Here is a 22,374-nt window from a genome sequence, read left to right as displayed (position 1 = left end):
ATGCGTTAGTATTAGAAGCGACGTTTCGAGGAAAAGTGTCGGTGTCGATCCGGTAAAAACGTGCAGAGGGAAGTATGCCGCGCGAAAAAGGAGGGCAGTGGAGACGGTGGACAGTTGAGTGTAAAGCGTGAACCGCATGGCCCGAAAAGCGTCCGAATTCTTTCCGAACCGAATTCGGGACCGAACTTTTTTCGGAGAACAGACTTCCGTGCCGGGTTCGGCCCGATCTGGCCAAGCCAGATTTCTCCTCCGAAATGGGAAGTGACGCCAACCGAAAAGTAGAAGCATCCAATGGCTATCCAGCCGGAAGGAGAACCATAGCAACGATGACGTAGCAATGGGGTTGACTGTCGCCGTGTGTGCGACTTCTACCCCTATGAATACAGGGATTATCTCATTGACCTGGATGGTTGAAAGGCGATGTTCCCCAAGGCCAGAAGTCTTCGGCCGAAATTCTGAGTGCATTTCGGTAGCATGCGGTGATGCACAGAAAAAAAGTTCGGTCCCGATTTCGATTCGGCCAGATTTCGGACAGTTTTTCGTGCCATGCGGTTCACCCTTAAGGGAAAGTAGGTCACGGAGCGGAAGCGGTCATTGCGGCGCGCCAGATACGCAGGCGAGTCTGAACTTGCGGGTGTGCAAGGCGCGTATGGGCTGAATTCAAGGAGTGCGAACCGCGAACGAGTGCCGAGCCATAAGCAGGCGCCAAAAGAAGACGAATGGACCATTTCCACATTCACGTCGCCCCTGGCGGCGGAATGTAGAACGTCGTGTCTTTCCCCCCAATAAACATTGTGACGCTTTTCGGACTGGCACGTTGCGTGGGAATGTAGAAAGGGAAGATTGGAACAAGAATGCGGAAAGAGTGAAAGTGCACTGTACTCATTACCAGTACAAAGAGTTGTCAAATGTAGACCTCAAACGTCCCCGTAACCTTGAAACCGATTATCTCCCACTCAATGAACATGAGAACACATGGGCTTCTGGGACTGGCAACTCATGGGACCGTCTTCTGCCCTGTGTTCCGGCCCTGCCCCCCCCTCCTCCCTCCTTTTTTCTTTTCTTTTTTTTTTGAGGGGGGGGGGGCGGACAGGTAAAAAGTTAGAGGGTGTCGCAAGACATTCGGGGATGTAGGGGAGGGGGGGGGGTCTGGATAAATCACTGCACTTTTGGCACGGGCGCATTCGTCACTAGCGAGATATATTTTCTTGTGCATGGCACCCTTTCTTTTCCGCTGCGTGCCCCGTAGTTCAACGTGCGTAGACATAAATGGAAAAACGCGGCACGGCCGTTCTCCGATTTTGCGCTTCGAGCGAATTTTCTCGCTAAACGCTTGATATCTCCACGAAAGGTGCAAACTTTATGACGACTGTCGCGACTCCTTGAAAGTCCGTGCGGCTGTAGTTCGCGTTAGGCAGTGAGCACGGCATATCGGCTACAGTGAGAATGTCCGGACTCGAAACCATGTAGATAAAGCGATACTTCGCATCCACGCCCTATAGATTTGATCTCGAAAAAGGCAGCAGATCTACTGGTGCACTGATCTATTCTCCCGGGCGCCGATATCGTTTCAACAAAAAATAAATAAATACAAAAAAAAAAAAAAAAAGGCTACATATGTCCCGGTACTTCGCTCAGACAACCTGACTGGAAGTCATTCCGTCAATGGATACTTCGCTCATCACAGTCATTAGTTATATTTCCGTCCCATAAAGCTGCCACTAGGCGCTACTCACGAAAAGGTCAGAAAACGGAGGCAAAGCTCGCGTGATCCGACGCTCTTCTTCACTCCAAAGGGCACTCGGCAGACTTGGCCTTCGCCTCTTCCTATGCATTAGCCCTTGTATACCAGGCAAACACACCGGCGCCATTTGTGGCTTCCGTTGTCCGCCGTACACGCAGGCGACAAGAAAAATAAGCGGGCACTCGACGAGAAAGAACTCACGTACCAAAGAAAACGGGGAAAATGGTGCACCGGAAACGGAAGTGGACAAAACTAATCGCCCGTCCGCTGGATTAAATACCCCACAGCTGTCCAGCAGAGCGAAAAGTACGAGCGCTATTTTTGGTGTGGCTCGATAAACATTGTGACAGCATTCAGTGTGCGACCTGGAGATTGTGTGGGTGGGTCAGAGGGGATTCCGCTTGTCCCATTCAGATGAGCTGCGTAGACAGTAAGTTGCTCGTTTGAGTAACGTAAGGATTCATTACGGCAGGAAGCGACGATTGGTCACATCTATTTAGGACGTTAACGAGCGCCAGCCCTGGACAAACAAAAAGAAAAGAAGGAAAGAAAGCGAGACAAGAGTAGCAGGATTATTATAGGGTATAGGATTATCACACGCGATTCGTGGAAAACGCGGGCTGTACACCTTTTTGTGGCAATTAACGTAGTCGTTTCTAAATTCTGCGTTAGCACCGCGAAGCAATTGTAGCTATGAGCGGCGTACAGTTGTGGACATATGGAGGGAGGACAGCAGGAAGGGGTGCGGGGACAGGGGGCTGGTGTGCGTCCTGGGCCGACTTCAGGAAGAACTGTGCCGACATTCGTCTGCAACGTCTGCCGGAAAACCCGGGGAAAAACTCAGACAGCACAGCCGGTGGTAGGATTCGAACCCACCACCTCCCAGTCTACCGCACGACCTTGGCTACCACCAACGAACGGGATGCTTATTAACATAATTGTATAAAGAGGTTCCACTTTCCAACAAACCGTGGGAGTGAACGATACCATTCGGGATGATGGTTGGCTGTATACGTGTTATGCGGAGAAGTTCTATTTTTGAAGTGCGCAAGCGCACCTCGTCCAGAGATACCGCGACCCGTGTACTCGCGGACCAGACTGCAAATAGGTACTTGGTCTTTCAAGGTCAGAAAGCGTGTCTTCCCATTTCGCCTATTCCCATTTTGCCTAATGCTTCTTAGCAGATTATCTCGCCATCCCTTAGCAGGTTCACCGACCTCGAACTGCAGGGGGTCCCATTTGGCCTAATGTATGCTGCAGACAGTCCCACTTCGCATACTAATCCGTGTTACGTAAGAAAGAAGGCGGTCCTCTGGCATGCTGCCAAAAGTCAATTTCGGATCTTCATATAACATTACATGCAACCTTGTTGGTTTCACTGAAGCATGAGGTCTGTATTTATAATTCATATTACACTAGGGTTTCTTCCCTCATCTGTTGGTTCACAAATATAGACTGTGCAAGAGTGAAAAACATAGTTTTTATTTACATGTTGTTTAATTAAAAGGGCAGCTTTGTTTTCTGCACTTCAAAATTCTTCCAAATTTGCAGCTCTACTCAATATGCATTAGATGTCCCACGGCATCGAGGTACGACATCATGTCCCGTTCGCCATTCTGAATTATTGACTGCTCAATGACATTCTTAAGTAGCATCACAACTTTTTATTAATTCCAACGCCCTGCGCCGGCTTTTTCAACTGACCCTAAGTGATTTGGGAGAAATTCACAGCACACCCTGGAGGAGACTAGAATTTGTACGACACCGGCCAGAAAAGGAATTCCTGTCGGAAAATATTTCCGTGTATAACTCCCACCGTTAGATAATGCGCAGGCCCTCTTCAGAGCACCTTTTTACCGAATAACGCGCGCGTTATACACCGGAAAATACGGTAGTTAGGTTGAACGTGGGTTAAGGCGTCTCGCTCGGTAGTGTCGTGCTAACTGGAAGGCGGTGGGTTCGAATCCTACCACCGGTTGTGCTGTCTGAGGTTTTCCCTGGGTTTTCCGAAGACTTTCGAGACGAATACCGGCACAGTTCCCCCTGAAGTCTGCCCAAGACGCATATTAACCCCCTATCCCCCCACTCCTTCCTGCTGTCCTCTCTCCATCTGTTCTCATCTGTACGTCGCTCATAGCCACCTCGCCGTCGCTCATATAGCTTCGCGGCGCTAACACGAAAGTAAAAAAAGAGTTAAATTAAGACACGACTATAGTGACACCAGTTTCCATATTTAACATCGCTCAGGTGACACTGAACATGGCTCGAAGCCTTGTTTCATTCGTCATGCTGTCCATCAGGAGTCACTATGTAAAATGTTTGTAAAATGTTTATTGTTATATTTGTACATTATATTTATACCTTATATTTGCAAATGTAAAGGGTCTTTGTTTCGGACGACGTAAGGTAGTTGTCCGACGAGCACATTCATTTCTTGCACACGTCATCATCGGGTCGGAGCGTGTAAGTAACGCCTACTTGCCGACAGTCCCGTTTTGCCTAATGAGATTGCACGGCAGTCCCATTTCGCCTAACGGCTGTTACCCCTCCCGCCTCTTTAATCCGATAATCCGGGTTAGGCAAAATGGGAATAGGCGAAATGGGATGTAACCTCAGAAAGGTAGTAATTAGTACTAAATCAACGGTATATGGCCAGGGAACGACAACGGCTTCAAGAAATAGAAAATCTAGGTAACTCTTATCGGTGCAGTTTTCCAGCTTCACTACGCAACTGTCACGGAGAACTGCAGGAATACATAATAATGCTGAGAATTCACAGTTCCAACACATCCCCTATAAAAACGAAAGCAGAACCAACTGAGTACTCTCGGTATTCTTAAAGGGACTATGAAATGATTTTCGCGAATTCCGAGTACTCTGCTGAGTACTGAGTACTCTGCTGAAACTGTTCTCATTATCCCTCACTATCATATACACATCGACTTTTAACCGTATTCAGCGCACCGGGGGCGCAGTTACCGCGCAAAAATAGTATGCGAGTAATGTCTGGGACCCATATAAGAAGATACACGTTGAAAAAATCGAAAGGATTCAAAACCGTGCCTTGAGATTCATATACTGTGCTTATGGCAGACACGTTTCAGTAACGGACTTAAGACATCAGGCAAAAATTGAAACATTAGAAAAACGTAGGAAAATTGAAAGACTAAAGACATTTTGTAGGATAATGAATAGTCAATTAGGGATTGAGGCAAATCACTACATTGTTCCTGAGGAACAGGGAATGGCACTGCGATCACGTCACCGCTATTCTTTAAAACCTTTCCAAAGCCGAATAAATATTTTTAAGCACTCATATTTTGTTCGTACTCTTGAAGATTGGAATAGGCTCCCAGGAAATATAGTAGCACATCTGCACAATGTACCAGCTTTTATTAGGGCATTAGATGGCTTTATGTAAACGTCCATTCATCAGCTTCATGGTTTGTTTTTCTTTTATTTGTTTTTTCTCGCTTTTTTGTTTGTTCTTCCGTTGTTGTTTCTCCTTTTCTATATTGTATGGGTGAGTGTTTTTTAGTTTTGGCGCATGCAGGAACTGCAGGTTTAGTTTTGACTGAGTAGTTACTGTACTTAATATTTGCTGTGTGAATTGTATCTCTCCTGTTACGGCTCGTCAAGGGTCAACAGTATTTATAAATAAAATAAATAAATAAATAAATAAAAATAGAGGGGCGTGACCGCCATCCCTTCGAAGCGGGCTTACGTCATCAACGTGCAGTCCTCTCGCCAATTGTGGACGACTGGGAGCACACACCCAGCTGGACCACGTGGGTGCATGGTTTCGATTTGGAAAACAACGACGTCCTATATCTGCCGTCGAAATCAGTAGAAATATGGCGAAACGCAAATTGTCAGCGATGGAGGAAGAGATTATGCGACGCACACAGCGTCTAGGAATCATACAACAACCATGCCGGAATCATGCCGTACGCAGCAGTTCCCAAAAGGTCAACGACAGAGACATTTTCTGACGAAGCAGCAGCTCAGAAAGGAAAACGTGCTCCTGTAACCATGCTGACAATCAACGGCTACGTTACACTTCTGGTAGGATTCTGTGCCAACCAGGTCCCCCAAGGTAGCCATTTTCCCATGTATTTGTTCCTATCCCGATGCGTGCAATGCCGGAGGCCGCCCTTAGATACCCCATTGTTACCAGACGTTGGCTTGCGTGGATTGTAGCGCGCTAAATATCCAGTTGAAGCACAATCCAAGCCAGGCCAAGTCACCGAAGGAGAAATGGACGACTGCAGCGCCTGCAGCGCCTGGTACGACAGGTACGCTATGTGATGCACGCAGCCGTGCACTAGATCCTTCCGATCGCTCAACACGTTTAAAAACGGACTAAAAAGTGAAACACGACAGAGAAAGTTGTTATACGCGTTTTATTTGGACATATAAAGACTAGAATCATTCGCAGAAACAACAAAAACATTTTGTCGCTAAGCTTAGCGCGCTGAAGTGATCCGGAACGGCAACAGTGGGGTATCTAGTGGCGGCCTTCTTCGTTGCACGCTTTTCCGAGGTGAGTTTGGGGGACCTGGTGCCAACTATTAGATACGATCTTAGCTCCAGGTCAAATTAAAACATATTTCATGACGAAGTTTGCAAGCTTGTTCGCAAATTTTGCACTTTGCTCGCAAAAGACCGTCTGCGAATCGGCAACATCCCCTGTGTATGATGATGTGACGGCCAGTTCGCCTCGCAGGCGGGTCGTAGCAGCCGCCGTTCACGGCCGTGGTTAATATCGAATATTTTCGCTATCTGGACGATTTTCAACTTCATATTTCACAGGGTGAATGTTTTAGTACAGAGGAACAAATTGAAAATGATCGTAGGCTTGTCAAATGTCATTTCATGGTCCCTTTAAAATGAATAAGCGTAATCAGTCCGGGCTCATTTGAATTGATTGTTCGATCTGCCAACATGATTAAAGGGACTGAAAGCACGCTTTTATGCAACACGACATAGAATTCGTCATTGTGACTACACACACAAATCGTAAGCTCTCGTGTTCTTCATACCTTGCATACTAATATATTTTTAAGCATTTTGCTGAACACAGAAGAGGAGCAGCGGGAGGCTGCCCCGGAACAGGCGGACAGGTACCACATGATAGCGAATGATAACGTGACACATTTGAGGCCCAATACTTATTACTATTAAACCTCTTTCGAAGAATGACGACAGATCTTCAACTGCTTGTTGTTAGTTGTAGCCTGCCAGGAACGCCTGTGCCCTCTGTTTGCCTCTCTCGTTTGCGTCGTCTGCTTCCGACAGTCACTCATCATCCATTGTTTGTACGACCACAAGGTGAACGTCGCTTTCCTGTCACTGCAGCGCGCAAAGCTTCCAGCGGATTAGCTCGGAAGCATCATCCATATTGCAGTGTTCTGGGATGCACCAACCGTGCATCTTCGACGTCCGACGTGTTGCATCAGGAAATTCCGAGGGATCATGCGCGAAAGGGAAAGTTGTTTCATGCGAGCTTGTCAGCGCTCGCAGTAGGTGGCGCCAGTTGGGTGTCATCGTTGTAAGATGAGGGACACCGAACTCCTGCTTTGTAAACCGATCTTTCAAATTCGATCGCGAAAAGACTGCTCTATGTACAAGAGAACTATTACGTAGTAAGTTAGAAGCTTTCAGAAGAACGCGGTTTATGGAGGCTTACCATTCAACTTACAGTCCGTTTAACATGATGCAGAATTTCGTTTTCAACAGACCTGGCTATAACACACTATCGCAGACCGAATTTGGAGGAATTTTGTGTTATTGGAGCAGTAACGAGGGACTTTCGTGTTGCACAAGTTTAATGACTGAGTGCCACTTCACTTTGTGCAGAAAGAATCGTGCCCGGTAACATTCTATGCGATGAACAGATTGATAGCTAGTCCAAGCAAAGAGAAAGTTTCAATGCGGCCATTTTCACTATTGACAAGCACTGATGAGACCGGAGTATTACCTTTCTTCATTTGTATTAAAGTCAATTGAACGCAAAGGTGCGGGTTCACAAGCGGATATATACCATATTATGCGACGCGAATAACCCAATGCATTTCAGTGAGAGTGGTAGGCACACTACATATTGATATATTACAATATATCACATACCGTTCATTTCAGGAATGATTGAACAGAAAATATTGTATTATTCCTCGGTAGCAAAATAATCTGCGAAGTGCCTAAACATTTTTTCTATTTATATTTTCCTGTAATTTTTCTCTAATATTTTCCAGCTCTTTAAAAATCGAAGCATTTTCGAAAGTTCATATGCTGGGTTCACGGTAAAGTTCAAGTTATTATTAATCAAATGACGAAAACATACCCAAAATTTAGATTCACTGGATTTGTTACTTCAATCTATTTTTGTCTCTTCTGATCTTCGACACTGGCAATTTTGCATGGCAAGGCGCGTTATCATTTTTCTGTTGTACTTGGTATTTGGGAGTCACCCACGCGTCTGCGCAACTTCGTGTATGCCCACGTGGGGCGCGAACGAATGGCGCGAATCCGCGCCATTTCTACGCGGACCGATGCTCGGGAGGCGAGCGTCCTCGCCATAGCAACAGGGAGGAAGTCGTCTCCAAGGCTCAAGCAGCGAATAAAAGGCCGCGGTCGCCCTGGATTTTCCGGCCACTTTGCTCCGCCCTCGTGGCCTCCTTTCCACCTCATTATCGCTCGCTGCAACAATAGATGTCCCAGCTCTTGGAAATTGAGGCTATGGATCTGTCCACAGTCTGTGAACTCGATAGTTAAACACAAAGGCAATGCTTTTCTTTGTTCCTGGTTTGGTTATAGCGTAGTGTTGACACACCGTTTTCTTTTTTCTTTTCTGCTGGATAACAGAGCGTGTTACTAGACCACTACCGGTAGCCCGGAAGGCTACCGCACCCCAGCAGATAAGATTCTGAATCACGCACGTTGTCATTGGTTCCGGTAGGTTCGGTAACTTGACGGTTGTTGACGTTACCAACGGTATACTAAAACTCGCTAATAAGGGTTCGTTGTATCAACCCTCGACTGTAATTCTATCCGTTACACCTGCCCCGAAGTGTAGTGCCCTTGGGCCAACTGAACAATCACGGCCAATCCAATACGCACCTTAAAGGAACTATCGCATCCGGAAAGGTGTGTACGAGACCGATACGGTAATGTTTGGCATGGCTTCAGTCTACTTGACACAGGTCTCTCTTCCGAAAATAGCTTACTTAATAAATAAACCAGCTTTAAACATTGGTACTCCCTCTGCAGCTAAGCCAGAATGACGTACGCCAGGCACACGAATGGAAGCGCAGCGCAGGTGATTGCATTCGAGGTCGTCTGCTTCGCGTTCGTACAGCAACATATCAAGTGAAAAGACGTCGGTAAATAGACCTCTCCCTGTTTGTAAACAAATGACGTCATAGCGTTCGATAGCACCACCAATTTGGTAGAGTTGAACTACGCTCGAAGCTATGGGCGAAGAAGGTCGCGCCCGAAAGTCACGGTCTTGAGGGGATTACGATGGTCCCTGAAAGGGATGCGACCTTCGGTCCCACTTTTCTTGCAGTAGGAGGCAACGAACAAGTGCCCATCGTGGAACCCAGCCCTCCCCTTCCTATTTGTTTCGGTTTCAGTCTGTCTACCAACGTCATGATGACGTTTCTCGGGTAGAGGTCTATTCGCCGAGACTATACATACTACAGAGTCCATGCCAACGGTGCTACGACGATCTTTTCCGAACTGCGACGCGAGACAACTATTATCATGAGCTACGCCCCAGTGGTCGGTCTGTGAATTAATTCCGCGACAACTCCGACATAATTTTGTCTAAAACAGAATCCTGCAAAACCAGCAGCCGTCCAGGGGATCCGTACGTTAGCTCTCTCGTTTCTTTCTAAAGTACCGGTGGGTCGTGATAAAACAACCCCACTTTATACCCCACTTTATAAGACGAATGGTGGAAGAATCCTACCTTGCTGTGCAACAGTAACGCAAAGGTGAGCAAGGGCGGGAGGACCACTTGAGGAAACTCTATTGACCGAAACCAGTCACTGCGCTGTACTTTGCATATTTCTCAGCGCAATTGTTACTATTTTGTACGGAGCACAGTAAAAAAAGACACTAATGTATTGTATGCATACTGTGTCGTTGCAGGTCATCGATGTCTCACCAGTGCTTCCCCCGTCCCGCCTACTACGTCACCCTGTTCACCCTTCTTCTGATAGCCAGTCCCATCGGCAGCAGTCACGACATCCACAAAGCTGGTGAGAACCGCCCTCCGCCCAAGGAACATCCTTTCCACCGTCGCTACAACCAATACAACCCTAAACGGTCCGTAAGGACACCTATCGCCCTGTCCTCCCTGGGAGGTCCCACTTCCTTGTCGTCTTCATCCAACCGCATGCTCTTAGTAGACCTGTCGGCCCTCAACCACCGTGCGGCCATTGGAGCAGCAACCAAGATGGCGACGACACCCTACGAAGACTACTTCACATCATCGGCGTACGACTCTAGCGACCCCTGGGAAGAAAGTTTCGGGTCTGAGGACCGCTCGCAGCGACGTCAACGTTCACGCGAAGACGAATATGACTATCGGCTGAACGAGATCGGTTCCAGCGATCGTCTTTTAGTTCCGTACACGAATGAAAACGCGGTTGGCCTCCACTATGCTACGCTCCCGTTCCTCGAAGGCATATTAACATTGCAAGGCAGTCGCGAGGACGCTCTTACTGACTTCCTCCAGGAACGCCTTGGCTCTCGAGATTCCAAGCGAAGCGTCTTTGTCTCGCAAAGCTGGCTTCCCGGAGGTCATCCCGAACCGCGCAGGAAGAATTCTCACCGCAGGCCACAGGGAAAAGGTCGTAAAAGCTTCAACCACCAGGGCCCGCCCTCTTTGCCGTTCATTTTCTCTTCGAAAGGGTGGCACCCAGGAGGGCGAAAGCGCAGGTCCACTGACGACCCACCGTGGCCAAAGAGGGACATCTTCTTCTCGAGAGGTTGGGGAGCTGCTGGAGATCCCTTGCACTATCCGCAAAAAAAGCCGGCGCCACTCGAAGGCGCCGAGGGAACGCCAGAGACGATTGAACGAGTGCTTGAACCACCTGTAGGTCAGGCAAGAGCTTCGGCACTCGTGTCTGATGTAGCGCCAGACACAGCACGTTCGCACAAGCGGCCACGGAATCACTGGGGTATACCACACCTGTTCGGTCCTTACTGGTGACTCGCAGCGAGCTACGTCCAGAAAGGAATGACTGCTGTACATGACATACCATTGCCCTGTTCATGTCTTCAGCTGTGCCTCCTCTGAGCATCGTCCTTATATGTCTTTTAAAAGCGTTTTAGCAGCCTGTAACTCTAGACACCTCAAGTGTCTTCGGGGAGGCGAACAACGTTTAAAAAGGTCGCCCTTCTACCAACTGAGTGAATTTGGCGATGTGTAATGATTGGCGTAGTAATACTGGAAACATCGAGTCGGCATCGGCGCGACAGTCGCAGACTGACTGAGACGTGCCAGCGACACAGAAACTCACAGTTCAGGAAACGAAACTTCCTCAGCGTACGGCATAACCAATTAGCACATACGTTTCCAAGCAATCTCAGCAGTCTGCAGAAATGCTGATCGATCATGTTTCTGGAAGCAACGATGACGAAATTATTAACGAGCATTTATCGGACGCGTTTCTGTTGCTGTGTTTGTCGCCTTTCCATGAATACAATACACGGCATTTTTGCAACTGTTACGTGAATAAATTGTCACCCACTTTGGGGCAGCGGCGACTGTTAAGCCTGAAATCTTCCCTATAGGAAGCCGTTCTGAGTGTCCAGAGTGGTTTCCTATTGTTGTGTTCCGACTGACTCCTCAGCTTGTGAACTAGCAGAAGGACACTGCCTGACATTCAACGGGCTGAGGTTCAAGACCTCAGATACCAGGTAGGTAAGCCGTGCAGGAAATGGACAGACGGGGAAATATGTACTGGTCACCAACAGCGAGACAAGGCGAAGAACACCACTTAGCAAAGAAAAATACAGAAAACGGTGTTTTCTGTATTTTTCTTCGTTCCTCAAACTCAAGGAAATGTTGCCGTCATCGAATAGGCTACGTCACGACGTTCCCTCATTCTCCTATACGCTCTTTCCATGAGGTGCTACATGTCACCTGCGCCAGTCGTTCTTTTGTAGGAGCTCATCTTATTTGCAAAATACGCTGCAGAAAAAAAAAGGCGGGCAGGGGGGGCTCACCTCAGTGCTCCTGCAAGCGCGACAGAGCACGTGTCAATCAGCTGGGGAACTGTATCACCCACCGGCTAGCCGATAAGTGTTTTCCGGACGGATTCCGCTACGGGCTACTGTGATGCTATGTCACAAGGACCTTATCACGTCGCGCCAGATCGGGTGTTGCGGTAACAGATGTGTTGTGGTAACATAACATACCAAATGAGAACTGGCTGTATTAGTTTGGGATTGTTATGTGAGAACTGATTATTTAATTCCTGGAATGACTTTTCTTCCTCTTTTGTTTGTGCGTGTGTGAATAAACCTGTTCGCGAGTCTAATCGCGTAGGCAGACACATGATAGTTAACCCAGTTGCCCCGTGCTATTTCCTTTTGTTGTTGTAACGTTATCGGCAATTAGACGATAGTTGCAGCGATGAGAATGGTCGTTACATCGCGCCCCCCCCCCCTCTTCTCTCGGGAGTCGAGCTGACGGTGAAGGCGCTCGATCATGGCGACCATGCATGTCTCTTGAAAAGGGCGCTTCGAAATTGTCTGCCTTGGTCGGTGGTGATTCAAACGGTACAGCCAAAACGTGCGACCCATGTCGCATCAATGTCGTGAGCGACAGTATCGGCAGTGGCATCGGAAAGTTGTACCACCTCTTGCCACCGCCCAGTAAACCATTGACGTCCTACGGACGTCCACACGATATCCGTTCGTGGATGTGTAGACGTCGCGGGGACATTGCCAGAGATCCCGTTGACGTAGATAAAATTCACCCATTGATCGCGACCACTGTGGATGGATGGATTCGTAGCGGGACCCCTGGCGGGCCTCTTCGTAACGAAGGTCCAGCATTGGTAGCCCGAGATGCGGACATGCTTATGATCATCGCTTATGATCATCTACACGCAGAATATAGTCCGGGACGAAGGATGCGTAATATTCCCGGTGTGGGATAAACAGCCCTGGAGGACGTCGACCTCGCGGTGCATGGCTGACATAACGGCGCTCGTCGACCAATGGTATACGAGCAGTTTCGACGCGGTCTCTTCTGCGGACGTCCCTGCGACTAGAATTTCTTCCGCTTTCTCATATCGCATGGGCGTCACATAGACGTCACTTAAGGACATTTAACCATGGCTTCAGCGCTAGCAAATGCAGCATTTAATTGGTATTAGGCATGCATTGATGTACAGCTCCCATCACACTTAACACACGTGGTCTCGCCGCCAAGCACGATCCAACCTAGCAGGGCCTAGCTGGCCCGGAGCATATTAACTGAACAGAACCTCTGACTTGGCCTATCCCACTGACTATGCTGAATTAACATTTCCGAAACGGTATCACACGGTGGCAGTGCTCATGCTCGTGCTCAGTGCGGTGCGTTTAATGGTGTGTTTAAAGGTGCGGTCCCCCATTGTGCGCCCCCTTCCACCCCACCACGTACGCGGAGGGATACCAGAGCATCCACAATAGAGTGTGTTGCCGAAATGGCTGGAGCATATACTGAAATAAAAGTTGTTGTGGCACGTTCACTATAAGAGTATTGCGGCGTAAGACATATGTAACGGTGAGGGGGTGCGTCTTTGCAGTTAGTTCGTGTATATGCAGATTCAAGGTAACAAATAACGTTTCTGACATTCCTTCCTATCGAGTATTGTGTTTTTAATTCAGGCTATTGTCTATAATGTGATTACCTGCCGAGTGGAGCTGTAAAAGTGGTCGAATACTGTTGCTCGCCCAGTGTCACGCACAGATAAATACGTTGCATGGCCAGCTGCACGCGAACGATACATAACGGTTTTACTTGTTCCCCCATACCTATCTAGTTAAGGTTCACAGAAGTTTTTGCTTGCTCTCAGCTCAAGAAAAAAGTTGTTCAAATAACATGTGAAACATCACATATTTATCCGCATATCTCCAGGTGACGTCCAAGCGACATCCCACTGACGTTCAATGGCTCAAATCAGTTCAGTGCCCAAAATCTGGTACATACTAGATCTTGCATGGATACCTCGGGGATGCAGGCTGCTTCTTTTCAAACATCCAAAGCACGATATCCTACAGACGTCTCTGGGACATGAGTTATTTACTGGGTAAAACAAACGCGAATGTTGTTTTTGGGATATCCCACAGATATCGCTTGGATGTCCAGATGTTCAGGATGTTCACGACCTTGTAGGGATATCCTAGGGATATTAGTGGTTTACTGGGCGGGTATAGAGGTCGACCGTCGTCAAATAGTACTGCTGTCCTTCGGAAGGAGGTAGTGGTCTGACGATCTCGACGTGAAGACGCCGAAGAGACATTTGCCGGGATCGATCACGAGAACGTTCTCGTCGAGGCGCTGGAGGGTAGGCGTACGTGAGCCTCATGCTCTTCAGGAGACTTGCTGGCTATGAGCAGATCGTCCAGGTAGGGAAATACAAAGAGAAAACCTCGTTCCACCTTGCTGATGAACCGCTGAAAGGTTTGATCAGCATTACGAAGTACGAACGGCGTGCGCACAAACTCGTAGAGGCCAAACGATGTAATAGCGGTGGTCCTGTGGATATCTTCGGGCGCTACCGGAACCTGGTGGCTTTTACCGGATCAATCGTGCAGGAAAGCGACGCAGCAGCAAGGCCACTGGAAAAATTGCGGATGTGCGCAAAGGATACTGATCCAGCACCGTGGGTTCTGTAACCGCCGCGCAAGGGCGCCAGTCACCGGGTTCCTTCTTCGGCACCATGTGAAGAGATAAAGACGATTGGCTTGAAGAAGGTCAAATGAGTTCAAGTTGGAGCATATGGTCAAACTTGCGGCAAGCGATCTGTAGACGGTCGCCGAAAAGACGACGTGGTCGGGATGCCACAGGGGAACTGGTGGTTTCGATGTGGTGCATCACGCTGTGCTTGGGAGGAACTGTTAAGTTGCAAGGTTTAGAGAGACTTTGGCCATTTGTAGCATCAGCAGTTGTGTTCCTTCCGTTACTGTTCACCCTGCCTTTGACCATCTTCTATGAAATCTTACTTTCTGTTCTTTCCGTTAACCTGGTTTCTTAGTCCTGTGTTTAGCCTTGGTTGCCCTGTCCCCATCGTCCTCTTCATTCCCACAGTTGGGATTCGAACATATCTGTATGAGTTCTGCTGTTTTTTGTTTTTTGATTTGAGCTGTTTGTTTCCTGTGTCTCTCGTCCTTTTTATGTGTTTTTGCCGAAAGCTCAGGCTCCCGGAGTATGGATTGCAAGGTTTCGTAGCTGTAGGAAGGTCAGCCAGTACAGTCCCATAGCGAGACATTTGAAATACGGCTCCGACGCTACTGGTCGTCTGCTGTGATGGCAAGCGCGACACCTCTAAGTTGGTTGTTCCGTCTACAGGCTTCTTGCAAGAGAGGCTCATGCAGAGGCCAAAGTGCTGCAGGAAATCCGCCACAATGATAGCGTGGGAAACATCAGCGATGATGATGATCCCGCTGAAGAGTCAAGGCCAATGACAACAACCAGGTATCGCAGGCCAAATGACACGATGGTGGAGAATTTGACGGCCTGTAATGTGGTGGACGACTTGACGTGTGCCCTGTCAGACCGGGTAGGAGGTACAGTGCTGATCTCAGCACAGGAGTCCACCAGAAACAATGGCCTGATCCTGTCGGTGACGAAAAAGAGACTGCTTGTTGTTGGCCCAGAGTTGTGAGTCACCACTATTGAACAACCTCCGCATTTCCCAACCAGGAGCAAAGCTGGATACCCTTCAATGCCTTTTCCCCGTACCTTCTGTGGTAACGTTGTGGCAGATGTTGTCGGACACGTGGCTCCGGGAATCAGTGACGCTAGGACGACGTCGAGAAAAGGAATGTCATTATCTTGGCCATCGAGAAAGGTCAGAACGTAGTGCGGCAACAGCCTCAGCGAGTTCGCTAATTTGCCCCTGGAGGTTAAGAATGGCAACGTCGAACGACCCAATAGCTGGGACGGTGTCTGGTCCGGGCAACATAGCTGCGATGGCGGGGGTGGAGTAATCTCCGACCCGGTCAATGAACCGAGCGATAGAGGGACACTCCATCGGTGCAGCCGAACACTAAATTAACTTGCTGGGGTAAGCGTTAGAGAAAAGAGCTCCCGTAGAATAAGACACACCAGCGGCATGGCTGAGTGGGCTAAGGCGTCCGCTCGTTAGTGGTAACCAAGGTCGTGCTGTAGAGTGCGAGGTGGTGGGTTCGAATCCTACCGCCGGCTGTGCTGTCTGAGGTTTTCCCTGGGTTTTCCGAAGACTTTTCAGTTCCCCCTGAAGTCGGCCAAGGATGCATACTAATCCCCCTGCCCCCACTCCTTCCTGCTGTCCTTTCTCCATCTGTACGCCTCTCATAGCCACAGTTGCTTCGCGCCGCTAACACGCAATCAAAAAAAGAATAAGAGGCTGGCTCTCCGCTGATTCGCCAAGGAGCTGCCTCTTCCGATGGTGCAGCGGCGATGGTCGCCGGCCTCCCAGTTCTTCCGTCGAGAGGAGCTGGCATATTTTGGAATGTTCTCTGCAGTCGGAGCGCGATAAGTTGGCTTCCTTCAGTCGCTTGTGAGGATTGTCAGGCACCGGTGAAGCCATGAGGTAGTCAACCTGGTCGGCAATTTACATCAGAATTGCAGAGACAGCATTCCGATACTTCATCAGAGGTGATGCTTCGTTGATACGGCGTAGTGCAAAACGGGCTTCAACTTGAGAAAACCAGGCCCGTGGGTTCTTGAGCCAGAGTGGAGGAAGGCGGACGGAGGAGGAGGAGATGGTCTGGTTGGTCTCCAGCATCGTCCACTTGGGCTCCTGAAGTCGCCGAAAGCGAAGGAGGGGCCATGGAACAACGGCGACTGGAATGTCGGGTCATCGAATGTGGTCGCATGGGGAGACGCACAGGGCTGACTCAGCCGCTCCGTCCTGTTTGCTTTTATTGCTGTAACGTTATCGTCAGCTAGACTATGGTTGTAGTGTGGCCACTACAAAGTGTTATCTGCTTCGAAGTTGTCCTTCTGACTGTATGTACAAGCACCATTTACAAATGTTCAGTCAGAACTTTCTGGCGTATACAGAACACCACTCTAAAATCCTCCGCAACATTTCTGACATTCAGATGCGTAAACCAATGTACATGTTGTGCGGTCCCCTCATATGGATGCACTGCGTGCGTGGGGACCGTTTTCGAAGGATTCGTGTCAACACTTGAAACGAGAATACCACTGATATACTCTCGACTGACCCGTAGAGGACGCTCTGAGAGCTGCTCGCAGCATTTGTTATGTTGTAGCACGGGGTTCCTCCTTCCCCCATGACGGAAATAGAAATCGACGCACACACTGTGGTCAACTCTCTCCATCGTGAAATAAGAAGCAAGTATACTTCACCAAGTGGCTTCCACAGAGCAGTGGAAGATGTAGTATGCAGGCATCCCGAACCGGCTTCGTAATAATTCATGTTTGAAATACCCGACAAAAAAATATAAAAGAAATAACTGGGACCTATGTATATCCTTGTTCTTTTAACATGGCTGTAGCGAGGGGGAGGCTCATGTGTCTTAATGTAGTCCAAAATGTGGTCGGCCATGTATGTGTGGTGCCATTTTTTCACAGTCAGCTGGAGGGTATTTGCTAAAGTGCCCAACAGAGCAGACAACCACAGGCCAGAGATCACCACATCACTATGCACGATGTACGGTGATAATTGTTGTCTCCACAGCAGTGACTCGGCTGATGCTGCCACACAACTCTTAAAGGAGCAATGCATAACCTTCAAAACAGAATATCTTATTGATGAGGTGGAACGTCCAAGATCACTATATAATAGAGCTGTGCGAATAGCAACATTTCCATTGTGAATACTTACGAATAGTTTACGAATAGTATTTCACTTACACTGAACCCGAATAATTTCGTATACCTCATCGCGAAATATTTTTTGGTGTTGTGCTCATTAGATGATGTTCTGCTCCGAACATGTGTGCCTTTTCAACCAGCATAACATATCGTGAGAGAAGGTCCCTCTGTGTTGTGTATGGTAGACTGCATTTGTGGGATGAACTGGTGACCGCCAAAAATCGCGAGTCAAAAACCGCGACAGACAAAATCGCGAGTCAACAACCGCGATTTTCAAAAACCGCGATTAGCAAAAACCGCGACAGGTAAAAACCGCGAGGGTCAAAAACAGCGACAAGCAAAAAAGGCGACGTCCAAAGATAGCGACAGGCAAAACCGCGATAGGCAGAAACCGCGATGGCCAAAACCCGCGAGCAAACCTGCATAGAATTGAAGAAGATACTTTTTGAGCACGCCAGTGCTGACTGGCAGTGTTTCAGACATTTGACAAGACTTGAAATATGTTGGTCTCCGCCGGACGCCGTACAAATACGGACATGGAAGAGCTAGAGAATGGCATATACACTCATTCCCTGCCCGCGTCAGCTATCACGTTCACTCTGCCGGAAATATAACCAATTACTGAGTAATCGATTACTCGAAAAATTACTAAAAAATGTAATTGATTACAAGTAACGCGTTACATACAAGTGTGAGGTATACAGATTGAGCACATCGAAAGCTGTAGTTTAAAGTAGCACAGAAGTCATTTTTAATACCCTGCTTTCTTCCTATAAAACTATTAATTAGGCCAGTAAGATGCGCCATGAGAAGTAATTCACGCCACAGTATCATAATTATCGCAGAAATTGAATTTAAAGTACGCTGCAAAAAGGGACCGGTGTGCGCAACGGTGGTGGAGAGCAGTACCAGCCTGTGATTTGCCCATGACCTCGCGCTGACGCCTTAGCTGTCGTCTGCTACTCGGCTGTTCGGGGCTCTGAAAAAGCATTGCTTCTGGATCGGTCATGATTCGGCCGCTCCTTCTGTCCCCAATTCTCCTGGGGGACTAGCAAAACTTTTTTACGGCGGCAAAGGGCGCTGACCCCCACTGACCACCGATCCAGAACACGTATGGACCCTGTAACGTCATGTTTATGTGAGTTTTTCTTTTTCTTTTTTTCTGGGAAACAAACTGTATACACAAAACCTTTCGTACTACCAGGTAAACTGACACACACACTTTCATCAAATGTCTTAATCTGAAATTTTTAGGATGGCCCTCTGTGGGCCCCATTCCCGGAATGGAAGTTAGCCTACTTTTCATATCCTCATGCCCCCTTTCATCCTCCCTTCTAAAGGAGAGTGAGTAAGGTTTTTAGCTGTCGCGTTTTTAGTCGCGGTCTTCGGCTGTCGCGTTTTTTGCCTGCCGCTGTTTTCCCCTACTCGCGGTTTTTGGTGTCGCGATATTTGTGTGTCGCTAATGCTTCCTATCGCGATTTTTGTCTATCGCGCTTTTTGGATCTCGCGGTTTTTGACTCACGGCTTTTGCTGTCGCGGTTTTTGACTCGCGATTTTGACCCAGAACCGGGATGAACTGCATTGCGAGCAAGTCAACATGTTCCATGCAGCCTGCTTTGTGTGCATCTCCTCATTTCTACGTTTACGATGTGAATTTCAGGTACTTTTTTCCAGAAACTGCAGATATTTCCATCTGTTACTGAGCATAACTCTCAAAGTTGGGATTACATTTACTGGAACCTGCAATGCTCAGAGTATAGTGTTGATCATGAGCTCACAAAATTTGTAGACTTCAGTGACAGAATATTGTAAACAGTGTAAAGAGGGCTTCACCTAACGCTCGAGAGTAATGAGGTGATGCCGACGGGCAGAATGGAGCCGCACACCAAAAGAACAATGGCAGTAATGTGAAGTGGGCTTCACCTAACTCTTGAATGTAATGAGGCAAGAGCTTTAGAAGCAGCGTGTTATCATTAGATATCTCACTCGTGACGTAGTACTATGCTTCAGGGATGAGGTTTTCCGTGGAACATTGTGATATAGTAATGTGCTTCAATAATAGTTATTGTGTCTGATGTTTAGGAGACAACTGCTCCTCTAAGCACCTAGGCATTCCAACTGTGCCTACGGGGACAACACCGCTTTCCAAAGCATGTTGGCAAGTATGGACAGAAGCACAAAGCAGAAATGACAATGTTGAAGAACCATCATTCCATGGCAAACTAATGCATTTAAGGCAGAGCAGCATGGCTGTTACAGCTACTCCTAAAAGTACCGTAAACCCTACTCCTTTTCGGTAACAAGTACGAATCGAATATAGAAAATATTCGATTCGTACTCCAAATTCCGAATATTTGCATACCTCCAAAAAAAGGTGTCAGAGTAACAGTTGCGGATAAAGAGATTCAAGAGTATCTAATAGACAGCCAATGGAAATAAATACGCCGATGCAGTTACAACCGCTCCAGATCCTAACAAGTTCTCAGTACGTTCATAGTTACTTCCTTTTATCTTCTACAAAGGTTCGCTAAGTAAAAAATGCATCTGCTGAGTACCCATCGCATATTGAATAATGTGTGTTTCCTAGTTGTATGGGGATAATAAAAAAGATTAGTACACATTCTAGACACACCTCCGAAACAAATTATGGAACATTCTTCTTCATGAGAGTTTGACAAGGTGACCCCCATACCGGTAGACACATGAAAATAAATAATTAGACACAAAGCACAGTAGTAGCACCCTCTAAAACATGCATCAACTTCAGCCAGAGCCCTACCACACATTTCCATAAAATTCCATGGACAGGAGCTACAGAGAGAGCATCATGTCTTTTGTAGGAGCAACAGATTTCATCAGCTAGATTACAGAATGCAGATGTCATGTCTCATTAATGTCTGACACACTAATATGCCATGCCTATGACTAGGTGTAGCGTGGCATCACACTGTAAAATGTCATTAACTCAGTCATGAGAACTGAGGAAAGATTCGAGATAAGCAAAATTTTCAACATAGCAATCATGCATCACAAAAATGTATTCATTCCAGGAAACTTACTTTTGCAATTACATAAAATGACCACTTAAAACATAAAAAAAATGTCAAAGTCACTTGGTATCAAAAAACTTTGTGAGGAATGTGTGCTTGGGGTTCACATTTGGTGTTCCTTCCGTTCCAGTGTGAATGTTTGTACTGCTCGGCCTGTGTTATCTTCATAATGAGTCAGCTACTGGTCCCCAGAACGAGTAGTGAAATGTAACAGAACTTAGCGCTCACATAGATGGCACGGTGGGAAAAATGAAAGCAACCGAACGAACATGAGACAGCTGACAGCCCGGCCATCATCATCTCCCCCCCACCAGGCAACACAGCCCACTTCTCTCTCTTGACAGAACAAGAAGGTAGAACAACTCTGCTCCGCTGTAGAACGCTCGAGCTTCATGGCTTTCCATGGTATCCTTCACAACTCTAGACATGGGAGAGTTTTAGCACTCATCGGCACGAGGCTGTCGTGAGGGAATTGCGTGCCGGATCACAGCATGGCCTGGGAGCAGCTACAAGCTTCAGTAGCCTGTGGCTGAATGTCTGCTATTTCTTCTTTTTGTTAATTATGGCAGACTAGATTTTAAAATATCCTAATTTTGTTCCAAACACGCTTCAAGATAAGCAGTCACAGATACACGGCAAGTATTGGAGTTCATTCCATGACGTAAGAAACCTTTTACTTAACTAATATTTCGAGATATCCATGTTGAAGTTACGAGGCTCTACTGCTGTTTGTGGTACAGGTCCAGACCAGATAAAGTAGATGAAGGTAGAATAGACATGCAGTGACTCACCATTAATCTCTCTCATAGCTTTGATAAAGTCTTGAGGGTCCTTGAAGCTGGCAAAGCCAAATCCTTTGCTCTTATTGGTGCGTTTGTCCCGAATCACTTTGGCTTTGAGGAAGGACGGAAATTTGCCAAACACCCTAATCAAGACCTCGTCCGTCACATCGTTGCCCAAGTCACCGCAGAAGATGCGAAAGTCGTCTGTGGAAACACAAAAATAGAAGAAACTACCTTATGTCTACTTATAAAGACACAATCTAGGGGACATATAGTTAAATTTAGTAGTATGTTGGCTAACATCTCTGCTAAATGAGCTCTCACCAAGGGACAACTCTTTACGGCATGTGAATTTGTGTCGCAGTTTGTCAGAACCTCCCGATTTACATATAGCCACTGGTAACAGGTAATCTCCACAGAAGCACCATGTCAAAGACTAATTATAGGGCACAGGGGTTCCAATGGTGTACAGACAGGATTGACCACAAGCATGCAGGAAAATGGTTCAGAAAACTGATTTGTAAAAATGAAAACTGTGGTCTGTCACCGGTGTAGCAGGGCAGCTTGGTCAGGTCAACCTCTCCAATTATGTCCCTTCCTACATATGTGTAAGCCTAGCATTTAATCTGCATATCAGTAGTGGAAGTAGCTGAAAATCATTCATAGTTTTAAATAACCCTCAAAAATGAATATTCTGAGCACTGCACGCCTTCTCAGCTTACAAGTCTTGTATCTTCGTAACTA

General features: G+C 47.4%; 2 protein-coding genes across 3 annotated transcripts in view; one reads left to right on the top strand and one right to left on the bottom strand.

Annotated features, from left to right (window-relative positions):
* Positions 1-11,522, top strand: part of LOC135383635 (uncharacterized) — a 29,852-nt gene extending 18,330 nt beyond the window's left edge. The window contains exon 2 of the mRNA XM_064613020.1: positions 9,899-11,522. Coding sequence (XP_064469090.1) covers positions 9,906-10,964 — 1,059 coding nt within the window. The 5' untranslated portion in view covers positions 9,899-9,905 and the 3' untranslated portion in view covers positions 10,965-11,522. The remainder of the gene's footprint in view (positions 1-9,898) is intronic.
* LOC135385510 (RNA-binding protein 42-like) overlaps positions 1-22,374 on the bottom strand; it is a 162,427-nt gene that overhangs the window by 121,572 nt on the left and 18,481 nt on the right. For both annotated transcript variants that reach the window (XM_064614859.1, XM_064614858.1), the window contains exon 6: positions 21,640-21,834. In XM_064614859.1, coding sequence (XP_064470929.1) covers positions 21,640-21,834 — 195 coding nt within the window. The remainder of the gene's footprint in view (positions 1-21,639; positions 21,835-22,374) is intronic.

Source organism: Ornithodoros turicata, chromosome 2 (genome assembly GCF_037126465.1).
Source record: "Ornithodoros turicata isolate Travis chromosome 2, ASM3712646v1, whole genome shotgun sequence".
NCBI lineage: Eukaryota > Metazoa > Arthropoda > Arachnida > Ixodida > Argasidae > Ornithodoros > Ornithodoros turicata.
Note: the sequence above shows the minus strand (reverse complement) of the source record. Positions and strands in the feature narration are given on the sequence as shown.